The 27,640-nt window shown below is 37.8% G+C and overlaps 1 protein-coding gene and 1 long non-coding RNA gene across 2 annotated transcripts in view; one reads left to right on the forward strand and one right to left on the reverse strand.

Moving 5' to 3' along the window:
* The window catches only part of ADAMTS16 (ADAM metallopeptidase with thrombospondin type 1 motif 16), a 246,212-nt gene that overhangs the window by 209,006 nt on the left and 9,566 nt on the right, over nt 1–27,640 (forward strand). Inside the window, exons 19-21 of the mRNA XM_021004427.2 lie at nt 16,259–16,460; nt 16,638–16,832; nt 20,050–20,274. Of these exons, the coding sequence (XP_020860086.1) occupies nt 16,259–16,460; nt 16,638–16,832; nt 20,050–20,274 (622 nt within the window). The remainder of the gene's footprint in view (nt 1–16,258; nt 16,461–16,637; nt 16,833–20,049; nt 20,275–27,640) is intronic.
* Nucleotides 5,292–27,506, reverse strand: LOC110220412 (uncharacterized). Its single transcript, XR_002327863.2, has 4 exons — nt 23,288–27,506; nt 19,562–19,603; nt 16,201–16,294; nt 5,292–5,532 (listed from the first exon to the last, which is right to left on the reverse strand). It is a non-coding gene; the product is annotated as an uncharacterized LOC110220412 (long non-coding RNA).

Here is a 27,640-nt window from a genome sequence, read left to right on the forward strand (position 1 = left end):
GCCAGTCCTAAAGTCTTTGTTACTCAATGTTATCTTTTTGTTTGGAATCTCCCCAAGTGAATTCTTCTCTCTCAGAGAGCCTCACACAGGTCCAATTACTCCCACTCCTAATCCTGCTGCTTGCCCCTCCTCCCCCCTCCCCTAAAGCTAGTAGTGCTATATTAATATTTGGACTCCAAAAAGAAAGGTAACACTTTAGAGCTTGTGGGCAGGTAACTCTCTTCCTATTGAGCCCCAATGTGCCTGAAAGTCGCACTGCTTAGGAAATCCTCCTTTTTATGGAAAGAAGGCCAAATCCTTACACTTTGAATGAAGTATTACAAAGCAATCCCTAAGGTTAGTGCTGACTAAGAAGTCTTTTTTCTCTAGCTAGAAGGCTAGATTCTGGGGTCATAATATCTAAGAAATCTCTCTTCTCTGCCTAAAAGGCTGTTACTGTCCTCCAACTTGGACTTCCTCCAGAGGGAAACCTCTGGCGCTTCCATAGAAAGGACTTTCCATTATCCTGGTCACATGAGTGACCACAGGTTGACCCTATAAGGCAGGCAAACAAAAGCTTGTGAAAGAACTCTTGACCTTCCAGCTTTGCTTCACCTGCTGCCATCTCTTGGGCCAGGAAAACCAACTCAAAGGTCTCTGATTTCTGACTTGCGCCTAGAAAGGGAAGAAGAAAGGCTACATTGGAGAACATGTTCAAGTCCCTTGGCTTCTGCTCCAAAGCAGCCAGCTAGAGGCTTCCTGAGTTCCAAATCTGTCAGAGAGGCAGATAAAAAGGTGCAAAGAAACCTTAGGTCCTCAGTGAAGACTCTTTATAAGGCATCACAAAGAGGTATGTATGGCTTCTATGATCAGATTGGATTCTCCAAACTTCCAAGCCAACCAATCACTTTTGGAGGCAGCCTGAGTCACTGAAACTTAATCAAAAACTGCCTTTTTGTCCTCTTAAGAAGGTACCAGCAGGCATGCTCACCCACTCCATGAGGAGGTGCTTTCAAAGGTCCCAAAGTTTCACCATACTGTAAGCCCAAGAATCTGACTAAAGCACTGCTCCATAACCCTGCCTTGCAATGTATTCATCATATATGTAGAAACCTTGCTTTCAGAATACTGACAATTACTTATGTTTTTTGGTTTTTTTTTACTTAAACTATGATTTTATTGGAATATGGAACTCTCAGAGAGGAAACTCTACCTACAAGCATTGACAACTTTTCTGTAACTCTGTGGTACCAAGAGGATGAATACTTGCCCAGAATCAGGCTTTCAAACCTGTGTCTCCATCTCTGACCTCTCTACCAAGTTCATTTTACATCTCTACCTACCAACCAATAATACAAAATTTACAACACTATGAAGTAAAACACTTTATAACTTACACTTTAGAACATTCTTTAGCCAGTATGTGTTGGAGGCAGGGCTTGAAGCTAGGTCTTCCTGACTCTAAGACCAGCTCCATATCCATTGAACCATGCGGTCTCTCAATTGTTACTCTCCAGAATGAAAAGCATTTATTATTACACACTCAGTATATGCCAGGCACTGTGCAACAAGTTTGATCATCTTTTCCTCAAATAAGACAACTGAGTTCATTTCAGACTAAGAAATTTCACCAAATTATATCAAAATTAGTATTTGAATCACTGAATCAATGTTGCAGATAAACTCAGGGTCATCTAAATGAGGCAGCATAATGTTGTGAAAACAGCAATGAATTTGGTCTTTGAACTATGGTTCCACGATGAATGCCTTTGTGACGTTGGCCAAGTCACTTTCAACCTGGGCCTCTCTTGATAAAATTTGACAAAGTATCACAATACCAACTCTGAATAAGTACAGTACAGAATGGGAGAATTTGGATGGAAGTTCAATAGCAAATCACATAAATATACAAGCAACCAGCTGACATAGTTAACCAAAAAAGTTTAAAGAATTGATTCTTAGCCACTGAATGGGCTGATCATTTCGGCAATCCCCTTCCTTAAGTGAAGACGATAGGTAGGGATTGTCTGAAGATATTAAAAAGTCTATTCAGTACCAAGTATTTATGTCAACATGCTGAGGTAATAGATGATTCTTAGTCATCTAGACTGGCATTGACCAGATGCAGTTAAAATATTTAAATTACAAAGCAAGGAAAGAACATCAAACCACAGTTTCTGCAGTTTCTTTTTCCCCTGTTGCTTCTGAGCAATTAGTTGTTCTATAAATTTGCACAACTGTAAACTACCAAAATTTCTTAGACCTGCTTCCCCTGGTATATTTGCTGAAGTATCTTTACAAATATTATATTTATGATACTTTTAGCAGTGGCCTCTATTAAAACATATCTATGAGTCAGTATCCCTTACCTAAATGGTGCTTCCTTTCCTAAAAAAAAGGAAAAAGCAGGTACCCTCGGTAACTCTGACTTCAGAGTCAGGAAAATCAGAGTTCAAGTCTGGACTCAGACACTTACTGGGCACTGGAGTCCAGGACAAGTCATTCAACCTCTCTCTACCTTATTTTCCTTATCTGTAACATGGATATAACAATAGCAACTATCTCACAGCATTGTGGTGAGGATCAAATGAGATTATATACATACATACATACATACATACACACACACACACACATATATACATATGTGTGTGTGTGTGTGTGTATGTGTATAGCACTTTGCAAACCTTAGTATTTGACCTATGACTATCTTTCCTCCAGTGTCTGGATCTGCCCTTAGCAGATTTAGTTTATATCAGTTGAGTTGAAGCAAGAGAAAAGTTGGCAGTGCCTGCTGGTAATTGCTGCCATTTTGAGCCTTGCAGTCAATCTGAATCATCTGCCCTTTCTCTTTTTGTTTCTGTTGCTGTTCTATGCTGAATCTGGAATAGCCTCTGCTCCCAACATCACATCATGAAGGTTAAATAGCGTGAACTTGAAAAACTCTCAGTCTTAGCACCAGCAGCAATAGGGAGGACACTGTTCTCCCATTCTTGCTTCACTTTCCTTTTACCATTAAACTCCTATTGTCCAAAAGCAGTGGACTTGGGGTCAGGTAGACACGGGTTTACATTCCTCCTCAGATACTTATTAGCTGGGTGACACTAGACAAGCCACTTACCATCTCTCTGCCTGTTTCCTCCTCTGTAAAATGAACATTATGAATATATGTAATGTGCTTTACAAACCTATATCTCTATATGTTAATAAGTATTATTATTATTATTATTATCATTAATGTGTTAGCATTTTGGAAATTATTATTATTACTGCTGAAAAAAACACAACTAAACAACATTTGAGTATATATTCCACTAACTATAACCATATAAGGGAAAAATAGGAGAGTTTTTCTTTTAATCTAGAATAATCGGTTTCTTCATCATGATCATCTGGCTCCCCACATTAATTTTATTCATTCCTAAAAAGGGTTTAGTATTAAGTGATGCTATAGAACAGCTTTGAATGGCTCAATAATGAGATTTTGTAGCAAACGAAGCTTGGCTACTCTTCATTCCACCTGATTGGACGTTAATTACAAGGCCAGTTCTGTTGTTGTAAAATAACTTGACTATTTAAATACTTTAGTAATATTAACATCTACACAGAGCAGGTAATGATTGGGTAAGAAAAAAATTCTATATGTTACCAATTGTATAAGGAAGGACTATGCAGAGTGAAAGAGTAGGCTTCCTGGCTTATTAGCATTAATGATCTTACTTTCTTCTTAGGTGAGTTGGGTGAGGATCCTTATGGGGAATTTAGCCCTCCTAAATTATTTCATTTGATAATAAAGTTTGACTTGTAGCATTACATCACAAAGTAGGTAGTATACCTAAATGTCCACTTGAGAGACCTCAACTGGGGTCTCATCTCTGTCACTTACTAGGGGGGCCATATTGGCATCTAAGCACTCTGTAAAATGAGAGTTGGACCAGATAGTCTCTGACGTCTCTTATGGCTCAGGCATGTTGTGATTCTTTTCTAATTGCTTTTTTGTTATATGGTATTATTTTCTTGCCATGGCTACTTTACATTATAAGCAGCTAGTGGGAAGAAACTATGGTGAACATTGCTTGGTTCAGAGGATGAGGAATACTTATACTTTATGTCTATATCTACATAGATATACACATATATTTTACATATATGCATATATATTTATACACACACACAATACACACATTATAAATTCATGGATTTTTATACACTAAGACTTTTGGGACATCTAGTACAGCACATATTGTCTCTTGCATAGTCTACAACCTGTGCTCTGAAACATTAATTTAATATGGGTAATCTCAAAGGCAGATATTAATATCATTTCTCAGCATAGCCAAATTAAACACAATGCTCTTGATCCCAAGTTCAAGGTTCTGTTGTACTTAAGAGCTGTGCCTCAACTTCCTCATCTGTCAAATAGGAACAGCAAAGCTGACCTTGAATCAAATAACACTCAGTGAAATATTTGTCCATATGAGATCATGAAGAAGCATGGCATAGTAATTAAATTTTAGACTTGCAGTCAGGGAGATGGGTTCAAATCTTACCTTTAACATAAATTGCCTTTGTTATATCTTTTAGCCTTAGTTTCCTTATCTGTAAAACAGTAATAATATCTGTAGCACTAACCTCAGAGAGTGGTTGTGAGGCTTAAATGACATCATGTAGGTCAAGAAATTGGTAATTTAGAAAGCATGATATAAACTCTGAAATATTATTATTATTATAAATATATCAAAATAAGTATTCAATGTTGCCCTTGTCCACAAGGAGCTAGCTTGCATCTGGTTCAAGAGGTAAGATGTGAGTATATCAAATGATCAATTTATAACACTATATAATAAAACACTTATTCAAGACATACATAGATATATACATCAATTTATCAATCAGTAAGTATTTATTAGTCTTGCTATGTGCTAGGCTCTAGAGATACATGGACAAAAGTGTAACAATTGCTTACATTTTAATCAGAAAGGCAAAAGTATATACATAAATATATATGTAGCATAAATAGAAAATGAATAAATATAAAGACATATAAAGAAGTTGGACGCAAGGTAGTTTGGGAGGAAGGTCACTAACATTTGGGTGTAGGGGAAAGCAGGAAAGACTTCACACTGAAGGTGATGCTTTAGTTGTATCTCAAAGGAATAAAGGGATCCACGAGACAGAGACAGGGAGGAAGCACATTCCAGGAATGAGGGATGGCCAAGGAAAGGCACACAGATAGGAGATGGAATGTTCTGTGTGGGGAACAGAGAGAAGGCTAGCCTGAATGGATGGATCACAGACTATGGCAGGGGGAGTAATGTACAATGAACCAGATTTATTAAAGGAATTGAGATGACAAAATCAGCTGAGGAGACTGTAGGAGTGAAAATATGCTCTTCTGATTCTTCCACATATTTGACCTTTTTGTGGCTCAAGTGTATTCCCTCTATGGGCTTTTTCAAGGTTCAGTCTTCTATCCCTCATTCTAGTTTTTCTAATTTCTCAGAGATTTCTCTTCTATGTAGCTGGCTGTCCGAGTTCATTTTACATCTCTACCTACAAAACAACAATACAAAATTTATGCATTAAGTTGGCCAAAGATTAACTCCACAGCCATGAACTTCCCCAAAAAGGAAACTCTGGTAGAATAATCCTAATATTTAAGTCTTCTAACATATTTGTATGCCTTCCAGAATCTTAGAAGACCATGACAGTAATTCCATATCTGATAAATTTGTGTGAATATTAATAAGTAATTATACATGCATCGAGGTGAAAAGGTGCTTCTCAGGAAACATATATATACACACATACATACACATATATCTATGCATATGAGAGACAGACACCCTAGTTTATAGACCAAATAACCCAGATACTGACCCAGTGATGTTGACTTTAAACAGAATAGCAAACTGCTTGTGCTACTTTCAAAGTTATTTTGTAGGTAAAAAGGAAGGAAAGAAGAAAGGAAGGAAGGAAGGAAGAAAAGAAAGACTCACTTTGATGACCTCTCACTTCTGTCTGACTACTTTGGCTCAACTCTGCTAGAACTTAAAAACATCACATTCTTTTATAAGCATCCCATCAATAAATCCTAAGATCATAGATTAGGACCTGAAAAAAAAAAGGGACCTTATAGGTCACCGAGTCCCACTTCCTCATTTTATAGATGAGAAAACCGAAAGCCAGAATAATGTAAATGATTTATCCAGAGTATTGTAGCTAATATCTAAAGCAAGATTCAAAGCTGGGTTTTCCATATTCCAAGTCCAACATATTCACTACAGCATACTTCATCTTTATCCATCAACAAGCATTTACTAAGCGCCTGGCATGGATCAGTCTCTATGCTAAGCACTTGATGCACATAAATAAGCAAAACAGCCCCTGTCCTCAGGAACTCATGTGCTAGTGGGAGAGATTTTATACATATGCATATACATATACACATACATATACATATACATATACATATACATATACATATACATATACATATACATATACATATACATATACATATACATAATATAGTGTGAATAAAATATTCACAAAATTAAATACCGTATTAAAGTACTTTGCAAAGGACTAAATATTAGCTATTATCATGGTCAGGTATGCTAATATAATACTTTAAGATTTAGAAAGCACTTCACTCACAACAACCTGGGTGTTAGATAAGACAACTATTTAAATTTACAAATGAGGAATTTGAGGCTCAGAGAGGTTGTGACTTGCCCCAGGTCACACAGATGGCAGACCAGCAACTGAAAGGGAAGTCTTTTAGTTCCATATGAAATGTTCTTTCCACTACACCATTGCCTCTAAAGAATCATCATAGAGAGATTAAAAACAACATGGTTTTGAATTCAAATTAGTCTTGTGGATAAATTGCATTAGAGTTTTGTAAGATTTCCATATATAATTTTATAAGATTTACAATTGATCAGCCCTCAAATCAAGATGGTTAAAAAGGCTGGATTTTTTCAATAGATGCTGTAAATTTTTATAATAATAATAATAATAATAGCTATATATAATATATAATAACACTATATGCTTTAAAGTGTGAAAAGCACTTTACACATTATTTCATTTGGTCTTCATGACAACATAGGGGGAAAGGGAAAAAGCCTTTATGAAGCACCTCCTAAGTGACAGGCATCGTGCTAAGTACTTTACAAATCTCTTAATTAATGCTCACAACAACCCTGGGAGGTAAGTGCTATTATTTCCCCCATTTTATAATTAAGGAAACTAAGGCTGATAGCAGTGAAGTGACTGGCCCAGAGTCATACAGCTGGTAAGTGCCTGAGGCGAATCTGAATTCAAGTCTTCCTGACTCCTCTTCAGCACTCTATCTAAGCCATCAGCTATCTCTTATGTCTTCATATATGCACTTAGTAGTTCTGCATGTGAGGAGCAGACTGACCTCATGGCTCTCCCAAGACCTTTAACCAGAAGCACTGCATTCTCAACATCCATATGCTTCTGCCACCCCTAGAAGACAAGGGATTAGATACCAGGTTACACAGAGAAAGGCTGAAAGCTAAGAACATGTAGCCTGAGGAAGAGAAAATTAAGGGGGAACCATATATGGGTAGATGTCTTCAAATACCTGAAAGGTATGAAATTCCCTGTCATCAGGGAAAAGAGATTCAATTAGTTCTACTTGGCCACCCCAGAAAACAGATCCAGGAGTAATTGATGAGAGTTGTCAAGGAACTGGATGCCTGGGGTAGAGAGGAGAAGGAATACTATCAAAGCAGAATCTCAGCTGCAACCTGCCTCATGAAAAGGTTAGAAAAAAGGCAAACAGCCCAGGACGCTCTTTCCCCAGCTTGCTCTTTTACTCACAAGTATAAGGTTTATAGCCCAAAGTTTTACAATCAATAGCAAGATGGTTTGTATACATTACACTGACTGAACACATACAGTAATATGGTGACTTTTCTTTAGTTTGGAGGACAGGTCACAGGCAGAACAAAGGGACAAGGCTTTAATTCTAGTGTCTCTATCCAGAGATGGTGTGGTATAGAGAAGCAGCTCTCAAAGTGTGGTCCAGGAATCCTTGGGGGTCCCCAAAACTCTTTAAGGGGGGGAAAAGGCCTGTGAAATCAAAACTATTTTCATAATAATACTAAGATGTTTTAATTTCTAATATAGTAAGTTTTGATAGATACAACTTACACAAACCCAATAATTTTTGAAAGTATAAAGGGGTTCTGAGACCAAAAGATTTGGTTTTGGAAGGTCTCATCCTAGAGGATGATATACCATGCTATTCTTAGAGCCAAGAAGAACTATTTTTCAAATCTTGCCTCCAACATTTATTGGTTGTGTGATCCTGTACATGTCCCTTAGCTTCTCTGAGACTCAGTTTCCTCATACTGCTATGAGCATCAAGCAGGACAATTCATATTATAAAACATTTTGTAGCTCTTAAAGCACAATATGAAGGTGAGCTATAATTATCTAAAGACAATAATATTCCCTCCTCGCCTCTAAGTCTTAGAATCTTTATTGCCTTCAAAACTCAGCTCCAAAAGCCTTTTCTGATCCCCCTAGTTGCTATCCCTCCCAAATTTACCTTGCGTTTTTATCTCTATTTTATATGTAATTGTATATGCATGTTACATTTATGTATGTGACATGTATTTAATTTTATACATCAATAGAATGCCTATTCCTAAGGATTATTATTTTTATCCTTACTTTTAATCGATTATTTCATATTAAAAATCTCCCTAAAACTTTGTGTATATCAGACAGTGGCAGGAATACTCATATTGGTAGGGTGGGGTGGTATCTCTAGGACTTTCATCTACTTAAATATACACTCTGTACTAGAAATATGGGCACCTCTAAGAGTGCCAGAGCTCAGCATCCTCTTGGGTGTGATGGTTTTCCTTTTATTTTTTACAAGCTGATGTTGTTTTCATTTAAGTTAATAGAAGAGAGACACCCTCAATGTTCTGCTGAACATTGAAGGGTTTAAACTGAGACAGGGGACTAATAAGGCAGATTTTAAGAACACTGAGGTCACTTTCTGTAAGCACATGTCTCACATGATTTCATTTTCCCCATCCTTCAGACTGTAAATACAAGGATGATAGATCTTGCTAATCCTTTTAAAGATAAGATCTGATGACAGGATACTGAAACAGGCAAACCCATTAAAAATAGTATCTTGGCCCACAAGAGTGAGGATCGGACCCACTCTTGCCTTCTCAGTTCATAAAATTAACACCCATGGCACCTTATTCCTGTTCAGTTCTTGATATGTAGCAGGGTAGCTTTGCATGATTCAGCAAAGACATCTTGTCTTTGAAGATTGAAACAATTCAATGCCTGGATTTATTTAGCTCATTACAAACATCAACTTCAGTTTCACGATCCTAACTTTTCAGGCACAGAGAAATGCAGGAATTGTAAAGTTATAAGCCCTGGTGTGCCAGTAGACATGGTTTTTGGTTCCCTCATCAAGGAGCTGGATTCCCAATCCAGGTTTCCTCCTTTCCAAATGTTAGGCCCCTGCTTCTTTGCCAACCAGTTGTCAGTAATGAGCTCTCCATGCTGAGATGAAAAGGCTCGGGGGCCCACCTTCAGGCAGTGAGGCTGGATGAGGAAGTGTTCCAGCAGACAGCCCAATCCTAGGTTGTCCAGTCAGCGACCAGAACATCTGTCCAAATAGACTGCAGAGGAAAATGTGATTGCTGAGTTCTGGGCAGGTTGTCCTCCATTTCCTTCGACATTTAACTGTAGCCTTTGGAGGGCTTGGATGCTGGGAATATTAAGACACCGAATGTTTTTTCCAATCAGTCATGTAAAAAAGATGGCAGTCTACATAGGTAGTAGCTTAGGGATTGTACACAGTATTCATTTACATATTTACTTAATGTTAAAATCTTTCTGCTCTTTGAGGACATGACTCTCACCACGTTCACTGTTGTAACAGATTGCCAAGACAGAGACACTTAATAAATCCCATTTAACCTTGTTGACTAGTCCTGGGAGATGGATAAAAAGTAAAATACAAATTAATAGATGAGGAAAGTGAGCTATAGAGTGAATGACAACTGGGGTCACAACACCAACGTGCTCCCTCTTGAATTCTAGGTTTAAGCATTTGTTTGATGACCACATGCCAAGGACATTTGTTCGAGATAGAATTTATAGCGTTGAGTGAAGGTTGGACTGAGTGATCTCAGAGGACTCTTTCTGCTCTGATATTCCATGACTGTGACTTTCTCTGTCTTCTATTACCTTATGCTGCTTCACATGCAAATTGTGGCTTATGCAACCTCCCCCTTCTACCATCAGGACACAAGGTTTCTGTGCTACCTTCTCATAAATGAAGGGTTTTGGGCTATGAAGAACTGAAGAAATCATCTTAGACCAGAGGTTTCAAACATGAGGCCCATGGGCCACATTTGGCCCACAACTTTCCTAATAGTGCCCAAACTAGACATAGTCAGAAAATATTTAACAAAATAAATATGCAATAAAAATAGATAATATTAATATGTGGTTTTCTAGGTTGGCAGAAAGCCCACAGGGATCTGTATATATGGCATAGTGGCTCCTGTTGGAATTTGACACCACCAATCTAGACCATTCCTCTTCTTTCAAAGATGAGGAAATAGAGGCCTGAGAGGTTAAGTGACAAACCCAAAATCAAAGCCAAGATGTGAATTCATGACCTTCATTTCTAATCAGCTGTACTATATTACTATTTTTTTCTGCTTCAGCGCACCCATGCAGAATTCTGGGAGATCTGTACCGGGCAGTCTAACCCACCCTCTCAAGCATCAAAAAGCAACTTCCCTACACAAATAACATGAAGAAAAAAAGAGAGAAAGGGAGGGAGGAAGGAAGGTTGGAATGAAGGAAAGGAAGGAAGGAAGAAAAGATGGAAAGAAGGAAGGGAAGGAAGGAAGGAAGGAAGGAAGGAAGGAAGGAAGGAAGGAAAGGAAGGAAGGAAGGAAGGAAGGAAGGAAGGAAGGAAGGAAGGAAGGAAATAAAAAGAAAACTCACAGTGGCTTACTGTCACTCCCAAAGTGACTGAAGCCGTCTTTGAACTCATCTCCCTGACTCCAGGTCCAATGCTTTACCCTCCAGACCACCTTGCTGCCTCATGATTGACTCCAAGAGTCAAAATCTTTCTGGCTCTTGCAAGTTTGGTTCTTGTTGATTGTTGTGTTTTCAAGTCCAATGAGCTCATTTTGGGCTTCCTACCATTACTTTCCAGACCAGTTTCTTTCCTCAGCTGCCACTGGTCATGACTGACTGTAGAGAAACTAGATGCTGTTCTTTTTCCCTCCTCTTTTCCCCCCCACCCCCAGTCCTCAGATAACTGCTCAGTGGGTTCTCTTTCCCCAAGAACTCCTCTCCATCACTTCTCAGCCTTTTGGCCAAGATGAAAAGGAACAAGAATCCTCTCCTCTGTGGAATCCCATCCCCCAGGAGTACCACTCTCTTTCCTTTGGTCTCCTACTCCCAGTCTTTGCAGACTCAGTTTACCTGGCTGGTTTGTTGATCCTTTCTCAAATCCAATTTGTGTTTTTCATCCTAATGATTTCTTGTTTTGAGCTGTTCAAGGGCAGGGTGTTGATGCATCCACCCCTCAGACACCATGACTATTGAGCACAGGGGCTACATCTATATTTCCTCTTTAAACAGATTTCTGAAGTTTCACTATAAACAAGTAGATTTCCCAATTGGCACATATTTAAGTGCTTCCTCCCCAGCAGCATTACATGGAATAAAATGGTGTAGGTCATCGGCTACATGTGTAGTTCCATGGCATTTCCACTGACTGTCCTCCAGGTCTGATCGCCTTCCATTTTCCTCTCCCTTCTTAGAATCCCTAGTTTTCCTGGTCAAATGCCACCTTTTTCTACTCACTCAGCCAACCCATGGTTGTTAGTACTTTCTTCTCCTCAAATGACTTTGTATTTACTTATCTGAATGTCCTGGGTAGAGCCCCAGGACAATTGTAAACTCCTTGAAGACAGGGAACTGTGTATATATACATATTACCTAGCATAGTTCACCACCCAAAGCAGGTGATTAGTGTTTATTGATTTAAGATGATTTTAATCCTAAGACATTACACATGTTGAACATATGGTCTCCCTTGCATTTTCATTTAAATTTTCTCTACACAAAAGACAGATATCCTAACTGGCAGGGTTTTAAGGACTTACTGCATAACAAGAAGTTGTTTTCTTTTTAAATAAATGATAAGAAAGTGAATCTAGTTCCTCATCTGTGTTAGCTCAAGAATCATGCAGATAACCATTGTCAGATAGTTGAAGGATTAGGTTTATGAGAATGTTTCCCAGGAATAATTTATATTGCAGAGATCACCTAAAATTTCTTAATGTGAAGTGAGACTACAAGAGAGGTTTTTATAAACTGCCTAAAAATAGTACAGAGAAAAAGATATAGTCTTGCTTCTGTAACAGCTGCTGTGGCAAACACATATTACCTAGTGTCTAACTTTGTGGTGATGAGCCACTCTGAATAGGGCAGAGCTGCTCCTCCAAAGACCCACAGAATCCATATCCAGGTATTTACTTGAAGCCTTTGACCCACAGTAGGACCTGCCAGGTCTTTGTATCTGCTGGCATAGCCTTGGTAAACCCAGGGCACCTCCATGCCATGATTTGGGAATGAAGGAAGACTTTAGAGGAAGAAAAATAAATGTCAGTACTGTAAAATTATGTGTATTCCAGAACCGTAGTTTATTCCTTTCCACACTCTAAACTGAAAGAATGTGTTACTGGGGGAAATAATGTTATAATGAGGTCCTTCTGTAATTCTATTAACTAAAAATAAATCCTTTGGACAGTTTCCAAGATGGACTCTACCTTATACTGAGGTCTGTGCTGCAGTAAATCAAAGTATCAAGATAAGCATTATGTTTTGCCTTCAATGAGATATCAGAGACAAAAAAAAAATTATACCATGGTGATTTAGAAGTAAAGGCTTAGCTTAAACATGTGCTTATTCATTGTAATTAGTCCTTCCTTACAGTAAATTTAGGGGGAAATGGTATATAGCACAAGACCTGATTGATCTTAAATTTTCAAAAGCTAGACAAAATTTTATAGCATTGTTATCCTAAAGTCACAACTACTAAAAAGCAGTAGTTATCACTTTGAGTAAGTATCTGACACTTTTTTCAGCCCAATAAATAAGCAAATCCTCTGTATTGGTTCTTTACAGGATGAACTTTTTGCCTAATGCTTAAGGTGTCATCTAATGTTGACATTATCCCAGAGTTTGGATTTTAGCCAAAACATAATATGCCTGCTTGTGTGGCAGCTTTATGTCAAGACACTTTACTTAAATCAATTACCCATGTCGGAATTTTGCATCTTGAAAGGAAGTATCCCAAGTCTGGAACCAAAATGTTATTGACATAAAAAAGAATTTTTTAAATGGTTTGTAGCTTTCTTGAGAAACAGTTGGTGAATGGTGGCAAATGGGGCCTAAAAATGAAACAAATGATGCCAGAAAATACTATCTAACCTGGCATTTGAAGACCATAAAACCCTAGCATTTCTCCAGGCACTCCTGGGAGACAAAAGCATATGTCTCATGGGTAAGTGACTGAGCTGATGGAAAGTACTGACTATGTATGGCTCAATCTTTTAATGTCTGAAATTGGAACCATAACTTTGACTTGACACTTTACCAGCCCTTTATTTTGTTCAGATTGGAGACTTGGAGACTTAGGGAAAAAAAAAAAGCAGAACTATACTAGAGCCAACCAACATGACAGCTGGTGTGCTACTGTATGCAGGTAGTTTTGGGAAATTACTCCTGAAGATCAAGGAGCTACAGAAACACGAAATGGCAAAGGGCAGGCTCTTGTGTTGACTTTGACTGTTTCATGAGCTGAAATCAAGACTTTTCTCCCACAGCTCTGCCTATGACACAGAACAGACACTTTGAGTTTCCAGATACAGTATGAATGAGCTTTGTTCAAGAGAAGGGTTTCTTAATGATGTGCAGTCAAGAGGGGAGGGGAGAGACTGGATCAACACAATTGGAATGGCTTAAGACGGTGGAGACAGAAGGACTTAACAAGAAGGTGTGAAAAGCCTTGAAGCAGCCAAGATGTCTGTTGCAACCCCTGTGTGGACACACCAATTATAATTTATAAGGCTTTAGGAAAGGGAGAACAGATATAAGAAAGGAGGAGAAGGTAGAAACCACCATCAATGCAAACAGGGATAACGAAGACAGAAAAAGGGGAGGGATTATCAATGGATGAAAAAGCCAAGCAGCACATGCTGAAGGACTGGCATTCATAATAAGGATAGATTGATTGAGAATGTCTTTAATTTTTTTTAAAAAATGGATTAGCCCCATTTGGGCTGGAAAGCTGAAACCTTTTCCACAGTTAAAATGGGACAGTTCATAAGGAACTATATTGTTTTATTATTTTGGGTACAAAAGTTAACATTTCAGATTTTCCATGATTTCTCACAAATATAATGATGTCTGTTTAGGAAACACACTTAATAGATAATCTTTTAGACCTGACATAGACAGAGGCAGACTAAAGCATGTATAGTGACTTCTGTTTCACATCTAGGACAACCACAGAGCCTGTTTTCCTGCATTTTACTCCAGGACGTTCACATAACATAGTTTGGAGGTCTTAGAACATAAGTCCTTTTTAACATTTTGTTTGTCTCACTGTTCAAATAGACCTCAGTTCCCATTCCACAGGAGCTCATTGGAGCTACCTTAGCATGACTTTTGGCAAGTTGTTCCACCTTTGCCTCAATTTCTTCAATTGGAAAATACATTTATACCTTGATAGATCATGATATCATGAGTGTGAGTACTCATACCTTCAATGCAGATCACAACTCAGCCAGTCCTTTTCATCCTTAGAATTCTTGCCTGTGTCTTTCCAGAAATTCTCCATGGATTACCTACCTAATATTCTGGAGGTCTTGCTCTTTGTCTTTTAATACATCATCAATAACAGTGTGACTTGTGCTGTCCATCTCTTATCTTATACCCTCTCTTTATGTCCAACCAATCTCCTTTTTTAGTGCTACATATCTTCAGTGATATTTCCATAGGTGAATCCTATGGCCTACTTTCACATACCATATGTCTTTTCCTTGTTCTTAGGATTATTTATTATTTTTATCCTTCTGAGGACATGGTAGACCATGATTCAGGGTCACATAGAATAACAAGGAGGAAATTGATATTAAAAAAAAGATAAGCATTGGTGACATTGGGCTATTTGGGTTCATTAAATGCATAATGGAAATGTGCTTATGAAATAAATTTACTTAGTATATAATATTTTAGGGCTTCCACAAAGATGAATTAAAACAGAGAAAGATGTTTCTCATTCACATCTAGAATACATATAGGACTTGTCTTTCTTAATTTTGGAAAAATAGTTCTCCATATTGGAGGGTAAAAAAGAGTTGATGAAAGGAAGAGAAGAATTCATAAGGGAAGTAAGTCAGTGGGACAGAATTGGATGATAATGATGATAATGATGATAATGATAGCAGTTTACATTTATATAGCACTTTTAGGCTTGCAAAGCACTTTATAAATACCATCTTTAAATATAGAGGCAGCTGGTGGCACAGTAGATAATAGTACTGGATCTTGAGTGAAAAAGAGCTGGATTAAAACATAGCCTCAAACATTTACTAGCTATGTGACCCTGGGCAAGTCATTTAACCTCTATTTGCCTCAGTTTCCTCAACTGTAAAATGAGGATAATTGTAGCACCTATTTCACAGAGTTCTTGTGAGGTTCAAATGAGGTGATATTTGTAAAAGTGTGTTTAGCATAATGTTTGGCAAATAGTAGGTGCTACATAAATGCTTATTCCCTTTCTCCTTTATTTCATTTTAGCCTAACAACAACCCTGGGAGGTAGAGGTTATTATTATTTTTATCAAGTTTTACAGATAAGGAAGCTGAGGTAGATAGAGGTTAAATGATTTGCCCAGGATCACACTGCCGGTAAATAGATGAAGCTGGAATTGAACTCAGGTCATCCTGAACCCAGGTCTAGCACTCAATCCACTGGATCGCCTACCTGGAAAATATTACTTCTTCAGTGTGGAAAAAAAAAATCTGAGTTTACCTAGTAGTGTTATTGTAGGAAATTACTACTAAGAATGATAAAACTATTTAAAATAGAAACACTGAATATAATTACCTTCTTTCTGGCATGGATATTTACAGATCTTGATGACTTTTGCTATGTCTTCTCCTAGCTGGTCAGTGGGGAACTGGAGCACCTGCAGCTTGACCTGTGGCATAGGAGAGCAATCTAGGCTGGTTCAGTGTATGCAGCGGATTCACTCCAAATCAGAGGTGGTCTCTGCCAGTCTTTGCCCTCAGCCAATCCCTCCCAGCAGACAGATCTGTAATACTCAGAGCTGCCCACCAGCCTGGAGTGCAGGGCCCTGGTCAGAGGTAAGTTATTCAGACTGCAAGCAGGGGGCAGAGAAATGAGGTCAGTGCCTCTTTCTAAAACCTTGCTTTTACTGATGCCATTTTTAGAGGCTTCCTCCTGAAAACCCACACGCCAGCCTAGTATATTTTCCTTTGTTGGATTTTTCTTCCCGTTATTTACTCGTTGCTCTTCTTTAGTGTTCAAGAACATGTGGGAAAGGATGGAAAAAGAGATCAGTGACCTGTAAGAGCACTAACCCGTCCGCTCGGGCTCAGATTCTGCCTGATGCTGGCTGTTTCACAGAAATGAAACCCCAAACTCAGGAAGCCTGTTTGCTTAAACGCTGCCATAAGCACAAGAAACTACAATGGCTTGTGTCTGCCTGGTCAGAGGTGGGTATATCTCAATTCTGATTAATTGCTAGAATGTCATTCCAGTAGGTATGAAAGAAGGTGCTAAATTAATTCTTTTTCAAAGTTAATTTATTTTATTCTTTTCAAAGACACTATGTATCTTTTCAGAATGGACTGAGGCCCAACACTGAACATTTACTAAAAAACTGCCCTGTATAGAGGACTGGTCACAGAGACCTTAGGTGATGTGCATATGGTTGTAGTACCAATGTTCCCACAGGAATCTAAATCCCTTGGCTTCAACTCCAGTGTTCCTTTCACTATAATACACTGCTTCTCATTTAAAAGAAAAATCACATGGATAGTGATATCCGTGAGGAGCATCATCTTCAAAATAAAAAAGAATATATGAATAAATTACTCTGCCTAGTGCCTGATTGAATTCAGTTGAATATCTTCTTTGGGTTGACACAAGTTATGAGAAAATACTTAACGGGAATTTGTACCAGCCATCAGGATATTAGGGCATCTAACTGAGATATCTTGTCTAAAATGGTCATTAAAGACTATTTTTAAATTTGAGAAATAGGAGATTTTTAAAACATGAAGAAGTGACTCTACCAGGGCCACTCAAGTGCATAACTTTGGGATAATCAGTAATTAGGATTATATGCAAAATGAGATTCTCAATTTGCTTATGTGGCTTGCACTAGATTAAAATGCAATTGGAAAATGATTAACAAAATAAATAAAAATACAATATAGACAATATTAATTTGTGATTTTTCTAAGTCAATATGCGGTAGCAGTTTGATGTAAAGGATAGGATTCAAAAATATTTTGTACCTTCCATAACTTAGTTACTTCTAAAGATAGGAAAGAGGAAAAACATTTAGATTTCTGAAAACATTAAATTGATTGCATGGCCTTTATTATGATATTCCTGATTGAAATACTACGATTAACATGAAGCACTTACACCTAAAATGTAAAACTCAAGTCTTAAGCACAGCCACCATCAAATAGACATTTAGAGCTTACTAGTTATACACTCCCTCTATTTATCAATAGGATAGGAATAGGGGCTGGACCTGTGATTTTAATTGTATACTGAATTCCCAGATTAGGAAATTCATTTTACCAATGCAAGTCATCCATCACATTTTCTGCAATTTTTAATCTCTAAGTCTTCTTAGCTAAGAGACCAGCTCTTTATCCCCCTATACTTTGTTGCTTCTCCTTGATTATTATAGCTACAATGAGAAGAGAAATATGGCCTCAGGAGCAGGACTGGGCCAAGAATATAGAAAATCACTCACTCCACTGATATAAGTTTCAGTCACTTGGGCCACAAACATGGGTTTGGATATCTCTACCTTTAGTCTCAATTCTCCAATCCCCAGGTCGAGAAAGACCAGTATAAAGAAGAACTGAGCAATAGTCAGTCTAGAGCAGAGGTTCCCAAAATTATTTGGCCTACTGTCTCCTTTTCAAAAAAATAATTACTCAGTGCCCCCCCCCCACCCCGGGGAATCTACTTTCTTTAACCGTTTAATGTTTTTTGAAAAAATTTGCATCATTTCAAAAATATATAAAATATTTTAAATGTTGCATCTTACATTTAATAATTTATTTTAAATTTGTGCATTTTTTCCTGCATTGAAATTTTGTTGATGCAATATTGCATCATGTAACCATATAGTATATTATAAACAAGTCATTACACACACATATTCCCAGTGATATATGCTGGACTTCCCGACAATGTGTGACATGCTTACCTGCCAACACTTACTTGTTAAGGCCTGATGGTAGCCTTGATCACTGATCAGGTATAACTTGCATTTTGTGTATTTACTTGAAAAATAATGTAATCACTATGATTTTAACTCTGTTACACATAAGATGAAACATGTACGAACAGTTTTTCAAAATTTTCTTATCTTCTTTCTTTATGCTTCCACTGCCCCATTATTTTTTATTCAATGTCCCCCAATTGCACCCAAGGCTACTACCACCCACTGGATCATTCCAGTGCCCCCCAGGGGTCGGTATCATCCACTTTGGAACCTTTAGGAACTTTGCCTAGATGTTTTTGAGCTTATTATACAGTAGAATCATTTTTCCCTAGTTCCAAAGCCACTACCTGACACTGTTTGAGCTGTAAGATCTAGCCTCATAGGACACTTGTCCCATGGTAATAGCCAAGTTCCTCCACCTCACCCCTTTTAAAATATTCCTGGTTTTTATCTGGAAGTCATTCTTATGTGAGTCATGTGACCTCATGAAACTGAAACTATTTATCTTCTGTTCTCAGGGAAACATAAGGTACCTAAGTGCTTTGCTTTCAGGGGTATGTATATGCACTAGTAGTTGGCTTTCTGGGACAACGGCTCCTGTGTGAAGCTTGGTAGAGCTCATGGATTTTTGCATCAAATAGTGGAATATGCCAGTTGGCCCTGTGTTTTTTCTTTCAGTGAAGCCTCAAATAAGTTCCAGTATAACATGACAGCATCTACTGGTGAGATGCCATTTGGTCTCACTCCCAGGCATTATTCCTTTCTTCTTTTCTCCTGCTTCCACTCTTTAGCTTCTGTACTATGTTGGTGATCTCTGTCACATTGGCCCAGCCCTTAACGGCCTCGTGGTAAGGTGGGATAAAGAGTATTGTGAGGCCTAGTCTTGGCAACAAAATCATTCTATAGTTGTGGGGATGGAAAAGAAAAACCCAAAAACTATTGAGAAAGGAGCACAGAGTGAGTACTCACCAAGTAGAAGCTGTGTTATTTAAGCAGGAGATCATCTATAACCTATCAGGAGAGGAAACAGGGATGGTGCATGTCAAGCAAGAAACAGCCAGGAGCAGACATAACCAGCTAACCAAGCAAAGGCTCAGAAAACACAGGAATTCAATGAGTCTTGGACAGGTCCCACAGAGCCAGCAGCCAATGTCACTTTCATGCTCATTGAGTCCCGTGTTTCAAGGCTGTTCTGCCTATGCTGCTCTGGTCTGCCAGCAAGTATCCCCTGGTACTGAAAGCCAGTATGTACTCAAAATCCTTTTCTAAAAGATAGTCAATATATTTAGTTAAAACAATTACATCTGAGGTCCACTAAGTTTTGTTATAACCATGTTAGAACTGTTAACAATTATATAACATTTTAACTTCCATATTGAATTTTGTTCTAAAATTATTACTTCAGAGGAATTATTTCAATCCCCTTATTTTTGTTCCTTCTCTTTTTTTTCTTTTAGTGCTCTGTAACTTGTGAAAGAGGCATACAGAAAAGGTTGTTAAAATGTGCAGAAAAATACGTTTCTGGAAAATACAGAGAGCTGGCTTCAAAGAAATGCTTACATTTGCCAAAGCCAAACCTGGACTTGGAAAGAGAATGCACTCTGTCTTCATGTCCCAAGCAACCAGTGTACCCTGCAGTGAGGCATGTTAGGGGCACTTGGTACTCTTCTCCCTGGTCTCAGGTACTTGACAGTTTTAAATTCTCAGAGGCTTAGTAAGCAAAATTTATGGCTCTGCTGTTTGGTGGTGAAGTTTAAACAGTGATGTTTCCTCAGAGTTTCAGTCCCCAGTGTCCTATTAAACTGCTTTATTACATTTATTTTAAAGGCATAGATGTGTGTGTGTGTGTGTGTGTGTGTGTGTGTGTGTGTGTGTGTGTGTGTCTTTTAGGGGTTGATATGCAATTGTTACAGAGTCTTTAAGAGTATGTATGTGTCCTTTGCTCAGAATTATCACCCACTCATCACATATAGGAAGATTTAATGCTATGGGTGAGATGGGGGCAGAATTCCCCTTAGAATAAGTATGAAAAGAAACAACAACTCCAGAATGAAGAGGTGGATTAAAGTTCATGGTAGATTAACTAGGGAGTTTCACAAGTCCAAATATATACTAGATATCATGTGAATTGTTTACATACACTTAAGTAGAGCCAGCTTTTAGCTGGTAAAGTCAGGGAGGTTTGTCTTTTGTCCACACCATTTTCTCCCCCTGCCTATTTGTTCCATCTTTCCCCAATTCTATTTTTTTTTATTTTTTAACAAACATGTAAAATAACAACAAAATGTTCATGTATGGTTTTGTCTCAATATTTGACATTTCAACTGTTCCTAGATGCATAAGGTATAGTCCTGATTATATCCCTCACATCTTGTTCTCTCCCTCTTCCTCTTCATTTTACTTCATTTCTCTTCTCTTCCATTTCCTTTTTCTTTCATTTTTGCTATCTCCTTAATTACCTTGCCTTTTTCTACAACCCCAATTTCTTTGCCTTCCATTTCTCTGGGTGCAGAGGGAAGAAGATATGGAAAGAAGATTCAATGCACAAGCAGTATTTTTTTTTAACTCTGTATAAAATGTAGCACCCTCGTTTTTTTGACTGACTCATCTGCCTACACATAGCAGTGATTGCATTTGGGTCCTTTCTTGAGCCAATCACTCCATTCACTCTTAAATACTTTCATCTTGTAACATCCTTCTAATTCTCTCACACAAACAGTTCAGTGAGGATGGCCTTAAGGAGGACTAACCATCTTCCCCATTATGTCAGGGATTTCTGCTTCCTCATCTAACTTTAGGGATCCAGGAATCTCCCATCAGTCCAGGTCACCCCTGATCCTTTTGAGGGCCAAGGGAGAATCAAAAATGTCCATTTCCTTGACCTTTGTTCTCCTCAATCCCAAAGACAATTGACTCTCTCAGTCTTTTAAGACAGCAAAAGTTAGTTGTCTATTCATGTCTTTTCCCCTTCTGTAAATATCGTGTGACCCATTACAAAACAAGATAGACAAATAAAAGTCGAAGGATATGCCAAATCAAACTAACTCTTCCAAGAAAATCTGAAGGCTATCATAACCGAACTCTCCTAAAAAAGAAAGGTTATTTTTAAGCCCATGCATTTGTTTTCAGGGAATACTTTCAAATCATTTCTTTCTCTTGCTCAATTTATTTTCCGTTCCCATTAGTTGAATTCTGTAATTGATGCCTAGTCCCTGGTATACATAATACAGGTTATTTGGAAGGTGATAATGTATACAAGGTCTAATTTTCTAGTGAAAATCTATGAACCATCAAAATATTTACATGCATATATGTATCCTTTAGGCAGTAGAGTGAAGCAGGTCTAGATTTTGTGCATCTTGGGAAGTGGAGAGGTATTTTTTTAGAAGTTAAATACAAAGAAGGCCACTAACAATTATGCTATTCTTAGTCACGAGCCTCTTTTATTGCATAACTCCTCTTTGCCCTTGTTTAGGTATCTTCTTCATTAAATGGATCCTTTATATAGCCAGATCCTCCAAAAATCTTCTCCAAAAAATAAAGGGAAGAAGTGCAAGTTCCCATAATGAATGGAGACTGGCACTCAAATGAGAGATCAGTGTAGCTGTTGACTGAATTCAAATTGAAGTCCCCATCCATTTTGCATTAGTTTGGTTAAAGCAAATTCCTCTCAAGCCTTTTAGTTATTGAGCTGGGGTGAGAATCTACATAAACTGGGATTCCTTCTACTGTTGCCAGGAAGTGGGCTATCCTCCTCTACCCTTTCAGCAGCTCTTTGCCCCAGATGCCAGCCCTGTCAGTTACTGAGCATAGCTGAAGGCAGAACTCCCAGCAGGACCAGATTCATTCTCCACTTGGCCTGAATTAGAAACATAGTAGAAACTGGGGAATAAGGGCAGGGAATTTCCCTAAGTCTTCACTCCAGGGTTATACATGCCCAATAAAAAGAAGCAAATCAAACCAGATAAACTCATGAGAATTCAAGTCTCATTCTCCACAGGGAATTCATCCTCTCTGAAAAGTTCCTTACAGATGGACTCCAATTACTATTGGGATCATTCTTTCCAGAAAGATCTTATACATGTTCATTATCTCCCTATAGACATTGTGCGTATGTACATATATATGTGGGTATAAATATATGTGTGTGTGTGTGTGTGTATCTATACATATATATGAAATCACACTAATCATTTATGGCTAAAATCCTCATTTCAAATTACTGTTTTTGAATATAGACACTATACCAACATATTTTTTTTAAATCCAGAGTACTCTGTTGAGCACGTTTATCTGATTGGAGAAGAGGGGGTAAAAAACACAAAAAGTGGCTGGAATGTGGTTTAACAAGCTAATAAATAGTTGTCCATGGTTCACTTCCCGGTCAGGGAGCCACATCACATGCACTATGGAAACCAGTAACTGATTTTCACTTGGGCTGAATTTTTATTAAGGATTTAATAGTCTGTAAGCATTGAAATTCCACCTGGGTAAGATTTTTCCATATAGGAAATAATCTAAGGCTGCCCAGTCATCTTTGGAAAGGTAACAGAGTGGCCGTTGCTGGTTGAACATGGATGCCAAAATTCCAGGAAACTGATTTTTTTGAGCCATCAGATTCTGTGTCTACTGTGCCTACTACTCTTTGGCTCTTCTTGCCACATGGATGAGATAAAGGGATAGAGCAGAGCTTACCCAACTCAGCTGATAAATGGAGTCACTTTCCTCAGGGACTATTTTTCCCTGCTGTTGGGAGGATAGAAGAGGTGATTGCAGCTCTCTCATTCCATTCTACTTCCTACTCCCTGTTCCTTTAATAGAAGAAAGGTATCATGAACCAGCAATTTTTACCCACATCTATTGTTCATATGTTCTACTGATTAATCAAAGACTCAAGTAAAACAGAAAAAAAAAACCTAGAGTGAATTACTAGACTCCACAAACTCAGAGATTGAGTTTTGAACTGATCCATAACCCAAATACTAAAAATTATTTTAAAAGAAACTATATAAATGGATTTGTCCCTTCAACAATGTCAGTATTTCTCAAACCCAGTCATTTTATTTTCTAAAATTATTGAACCATGAAGAACTCATAATATCCAAATATTTTCTGAATCATACCTTTATTTCTTTATGTCTTAGGAAAAATCTAGCTGCACTGGTTTGTTAATATGTTGACAAGTTTATAAAAAGCCAAGGCTACCCAGTAGTAATGCCATTGTGGTGTGCGTCTCTTTTTCATCTGCCAAAGCCTCTTGACCTAATCTGTGAGAACTTAGAGGAAAGACATTTTATAAATCTGTGAAAGGGCACAAAAATCCTACTACTGAATAATTGTACACAATGCCTATAAATACCTTCCAGGTTCATCTTTGGGACATTTTTTTTTCATAAGGTTGCTGTGTGTTTTTTGTTAAGAGGTATGAGATACACCTGAATCATACCATCTTCCTGATGCAGCCTAATTTGGAGAGGGGAAATTAAACCTTAGTGCCTTGCAAAGTTTTTCTTATGCTAGGCAAAGAGCACCAAAAGGGTAGGAACGTTTTCTGTGTAGTTTCCTTGATTTGGTCTTTTTTTATGCAACATAACTGCTAACAGTATCTACCAGCTAAGACATTAAGGCTAACAAAGTGGGGTTACCACATTATCTAGCATTGGAATACTCATTACTTCTCAGGAGAAACTTATGAAGAGACTTTAGGGGAATACACAAAGAGAAAAAGAAGTCTTATTTGTATTTAATTTAAACCATTCTTGGCATTTTGAGCAAAAAATAAAAGAGAATATATCTTCCTAGCTTTCAAAAGACTAAAGACACTCAATCAGTTGTCTGATAAGTCATCTTTATCATATGGGGACTATAAGCTTTCTGGCAAGTACTATTCATTTACTGGGTGTTTTATAGTTCTTCCAGATCATAAATTATTGTGGTATAAGAATCCAAAGTGATATGTATGCCATAAGCACTTTTGTGTGATAGTCAGCTTTCCAGGGCTATGGAAAATTGTCAAGATATAATGGCTGTCTGCCCACCTGCCCTTTGCCCTCATGAGGCTTATTCTTGTAACAATTTAAAAATCTCCATTTCTCTTATTTAGTTCATGAGATTTCTATTGACTTAAGAACTTTATTCATCATCTCTTTCAGTGGGGGACCCCTGAGTTAGGGCTAACTTAAATCATGTGGGCAGAAATTCAGATGGTTCACATGCTAATTTGGTTTGGGTATGACTGGTTAAGTGCAAACACCTGTTGGATTGTCTGAATGAATCAGCATGACGAAAACAGGAGTGTGAAATCACAGTCTGAGCAGTGTGAGGAGTAGGGTGCCATTCCAGACATTCTTCACCATGACTGTGCACAAGTTCAGTCAGTAATCTAGATTTGCATCAGGAAGAACCATGTAGTGGATGAGCCATTTGATTTTCCACCATACTGGTTGCCTGTGTACCCTAAAACACTAACCTCTTTGTGACTATGACAAATTCTTGTCACCTGACTCCAGTAGCATAGCACTGTATCAACTCTTAATTCAGTTGTCAAGAGAATTCTAAATGATTGAGAGAACGGGAAATGGAATGCTAACTTTGGGGTGTTGATGAGTGGCGTTGAGGACAGTAAGCCTCATGAATTTAAAGAGAGCTTCAAGCTTGGAATCAGTAGTGCTAATATCCCAATAAGTCCCAGGTTTATAGTCATGCAATTGTTTGCTCTGGATAAGGCTTTGAGAATTTGTGAATCCCCACTGCAAGCTCAGGCAAAGAATATCTGATCAGTAGGAAAATGGAAAAAAAGGAAAATGGAACAAGGACCATGGCTACAGGAAAATAAAAGAATTTATTACTTCAACCTGTGACGCTTTTAAACCTATAAAATGGAAGCATTAGTCAAGTGACTTTAGTGGGAAAACCAGTGATTAGAGCAGGAAAGCTGGAGGGTGAAAAGGTATCCTTAGTAGAATTTAAGTATACTCCTAATTGGGGCATATTATTGAGAAGAAAGAGAGGGGTAGAAAAGGGCTTAAACTATATGTGAGCGAAGTCAGTGGATTTGCTAGAAAACATTTCATATTTACCCTGTTAGAATAGCAGACTAAGTGTTTACTTGGAATAAGGTAAGGGCAAATGATACTTCTAAATTAGAGTAACTAAAAAACACTTAGCAACATTCAAGCTAAACAATAGTAAGCATTTATATAATGCTTTAAAGTTTACAAAGCCTTACAAATATTATCTCAGTTCATCCTCACAACAGCCCTGGGTAGTAGATGTTATGGTTATATGAAGTTTACAGATGAGGAAGCTGAAGCAAAGGCTTAAATGACTTGCCCAGTTTCATACAGCTATTAAATGTCTATGGCTACATTTGAATCCAGGCCCAGCAATCTGTCCACCACATCACCTATTACTTACTATTGACAATCAGACTACCATTATCTTCTTGTGAGGCCCAGTGGCATAATAAAAGAAAATAGGCATTCCTACTCTATAACGTGAATATTTACTTTTCAATCCATTTGCCTAGAAATACACTCATGCACTCAAAATACTCCTTTTTTTCCCTTTCTACCTGCAACTATACATGATGATCTATTTCATTTAATCAAGTTAAATATGGGTTCATAATCATTATAAATTCATGTAAATTGCTACTGAAAGGGAACATAAAAAAGAGATGATATCTGATACTTTTTTTTCAGTTTTTTAGTGTTTGGCAAACTGAATATCTTGAAATAGGTGAGTTGGGGGTTAGGTTAATGAAATCGACAGATGTTACTTAGTTGGGTGAGTATCAGGAAAATAGACTCCCCAGGTAAATGAAGGAAGCTCAGTTAGCATCAGCAAGGTCATTTTAAATGAGATTGGAAAAAAGACACTAATTGCTGAACCATAGGGAGAAATCATGTCCTGGATAATGTATTGGGTTTTTTCCACTTCTAATTTCTCTGATTATATGGAGTCTTGGAAAGTAGTCTCTCGGGTTCTAAATGTAAACTATTTCAGCCCTGCATGAAATGAGTGAAGCAGTGTTGAACTGAGCACCGAGAAAACTCTTCAGAACAAACTGAAAACCCTGCTAATGTACTAAAAGATCTCAGTAGCTGCAGATTGTTCCAAGGGAGACCCTTTGGAGCACAGACAAATCTCACCACCATTTACCAGTAGTCACTAAGTTAGACCCAAGTGAAGTTGTGGCCCACCTCAGAGCAGATGCAAACCAGTATATTCAGTCCAAGGCTACAACATCTGCAATAGAGTCCTTCTTTGACAGGAACCTACAATTTGGGAGCACCAGAACTTCTGTTTCATGACAATTCCTTATAAATAAACCTCACCAAAAAGACCCTCAAGAGATTAAATAAGCTTGCAGTAGACACAGAAAAAAAATTGATCCTTGGGTAGAAAAAGGCCAACTAAGCTTAAAACAAGGGGTGGGGAGATTGTGTTGTGAAATGTATATTGAACACTAATATTAGCCCATTTGTTAGGATTTTGATATTTGCCAGATATTAGCCCTCTCCATTTTTCACATAATTCATTGTTTTAAAATGGTGTCTAACTTTAGCCAGGCACGGGTCAAAGTAAATGAATTATGCTGTTTTCTAGGTAATAAGGGCAAGAATCAGACTGAAGCCAAAGCAAGGGAAGTTTACCCAAGTTACCTAAATTATTGTTGCTCTATAGTCATATTTATAGATATGTACATCATATTTAAAACCCTTTTAGCAATACTACCACCAGTGGTATCCCCAGTGTAATTCAAGAGTCTGTAGTCAAAGGATATCTGGTTACTTTTAAATTAGCATACCTTTGGGATAAAAGAAAAAGTTGAAGGACTCCTGCTAACTCTTAGGTTAAATAAAAACAAACAAACAAACATGAAAATATAAGCTGTCTAACTTTGAACTTTCGTGTGCCTCTCATAAAATCCTTATTTATTGACTGGAAGAATTTGAGAAATATATCTAGAACTCTAGCATTAAATTTTTGACCATCTGGTTAAGACATTGATAAACTAAGAAAATAATACTATTAAGCAACTTA

This window comes from Phascolarctos cinereus, unplaced genomic scaffold (assembly GCF_003287225.1).
Source record: "Phascolarctos cinereus isolate Bilbo 61053 unplaced genomic scaffold, phaCin_HiC Scaffold_4;HRSCAF=312, whole genome shotgun sequence".
Classification (NCBI taxonomy): Eukaryota; Metazoa; Chordata; class Mammalia; order Diprotodontia; family Phascolarctidae; genus Phascolarctos; species Phascolarctos cinereus.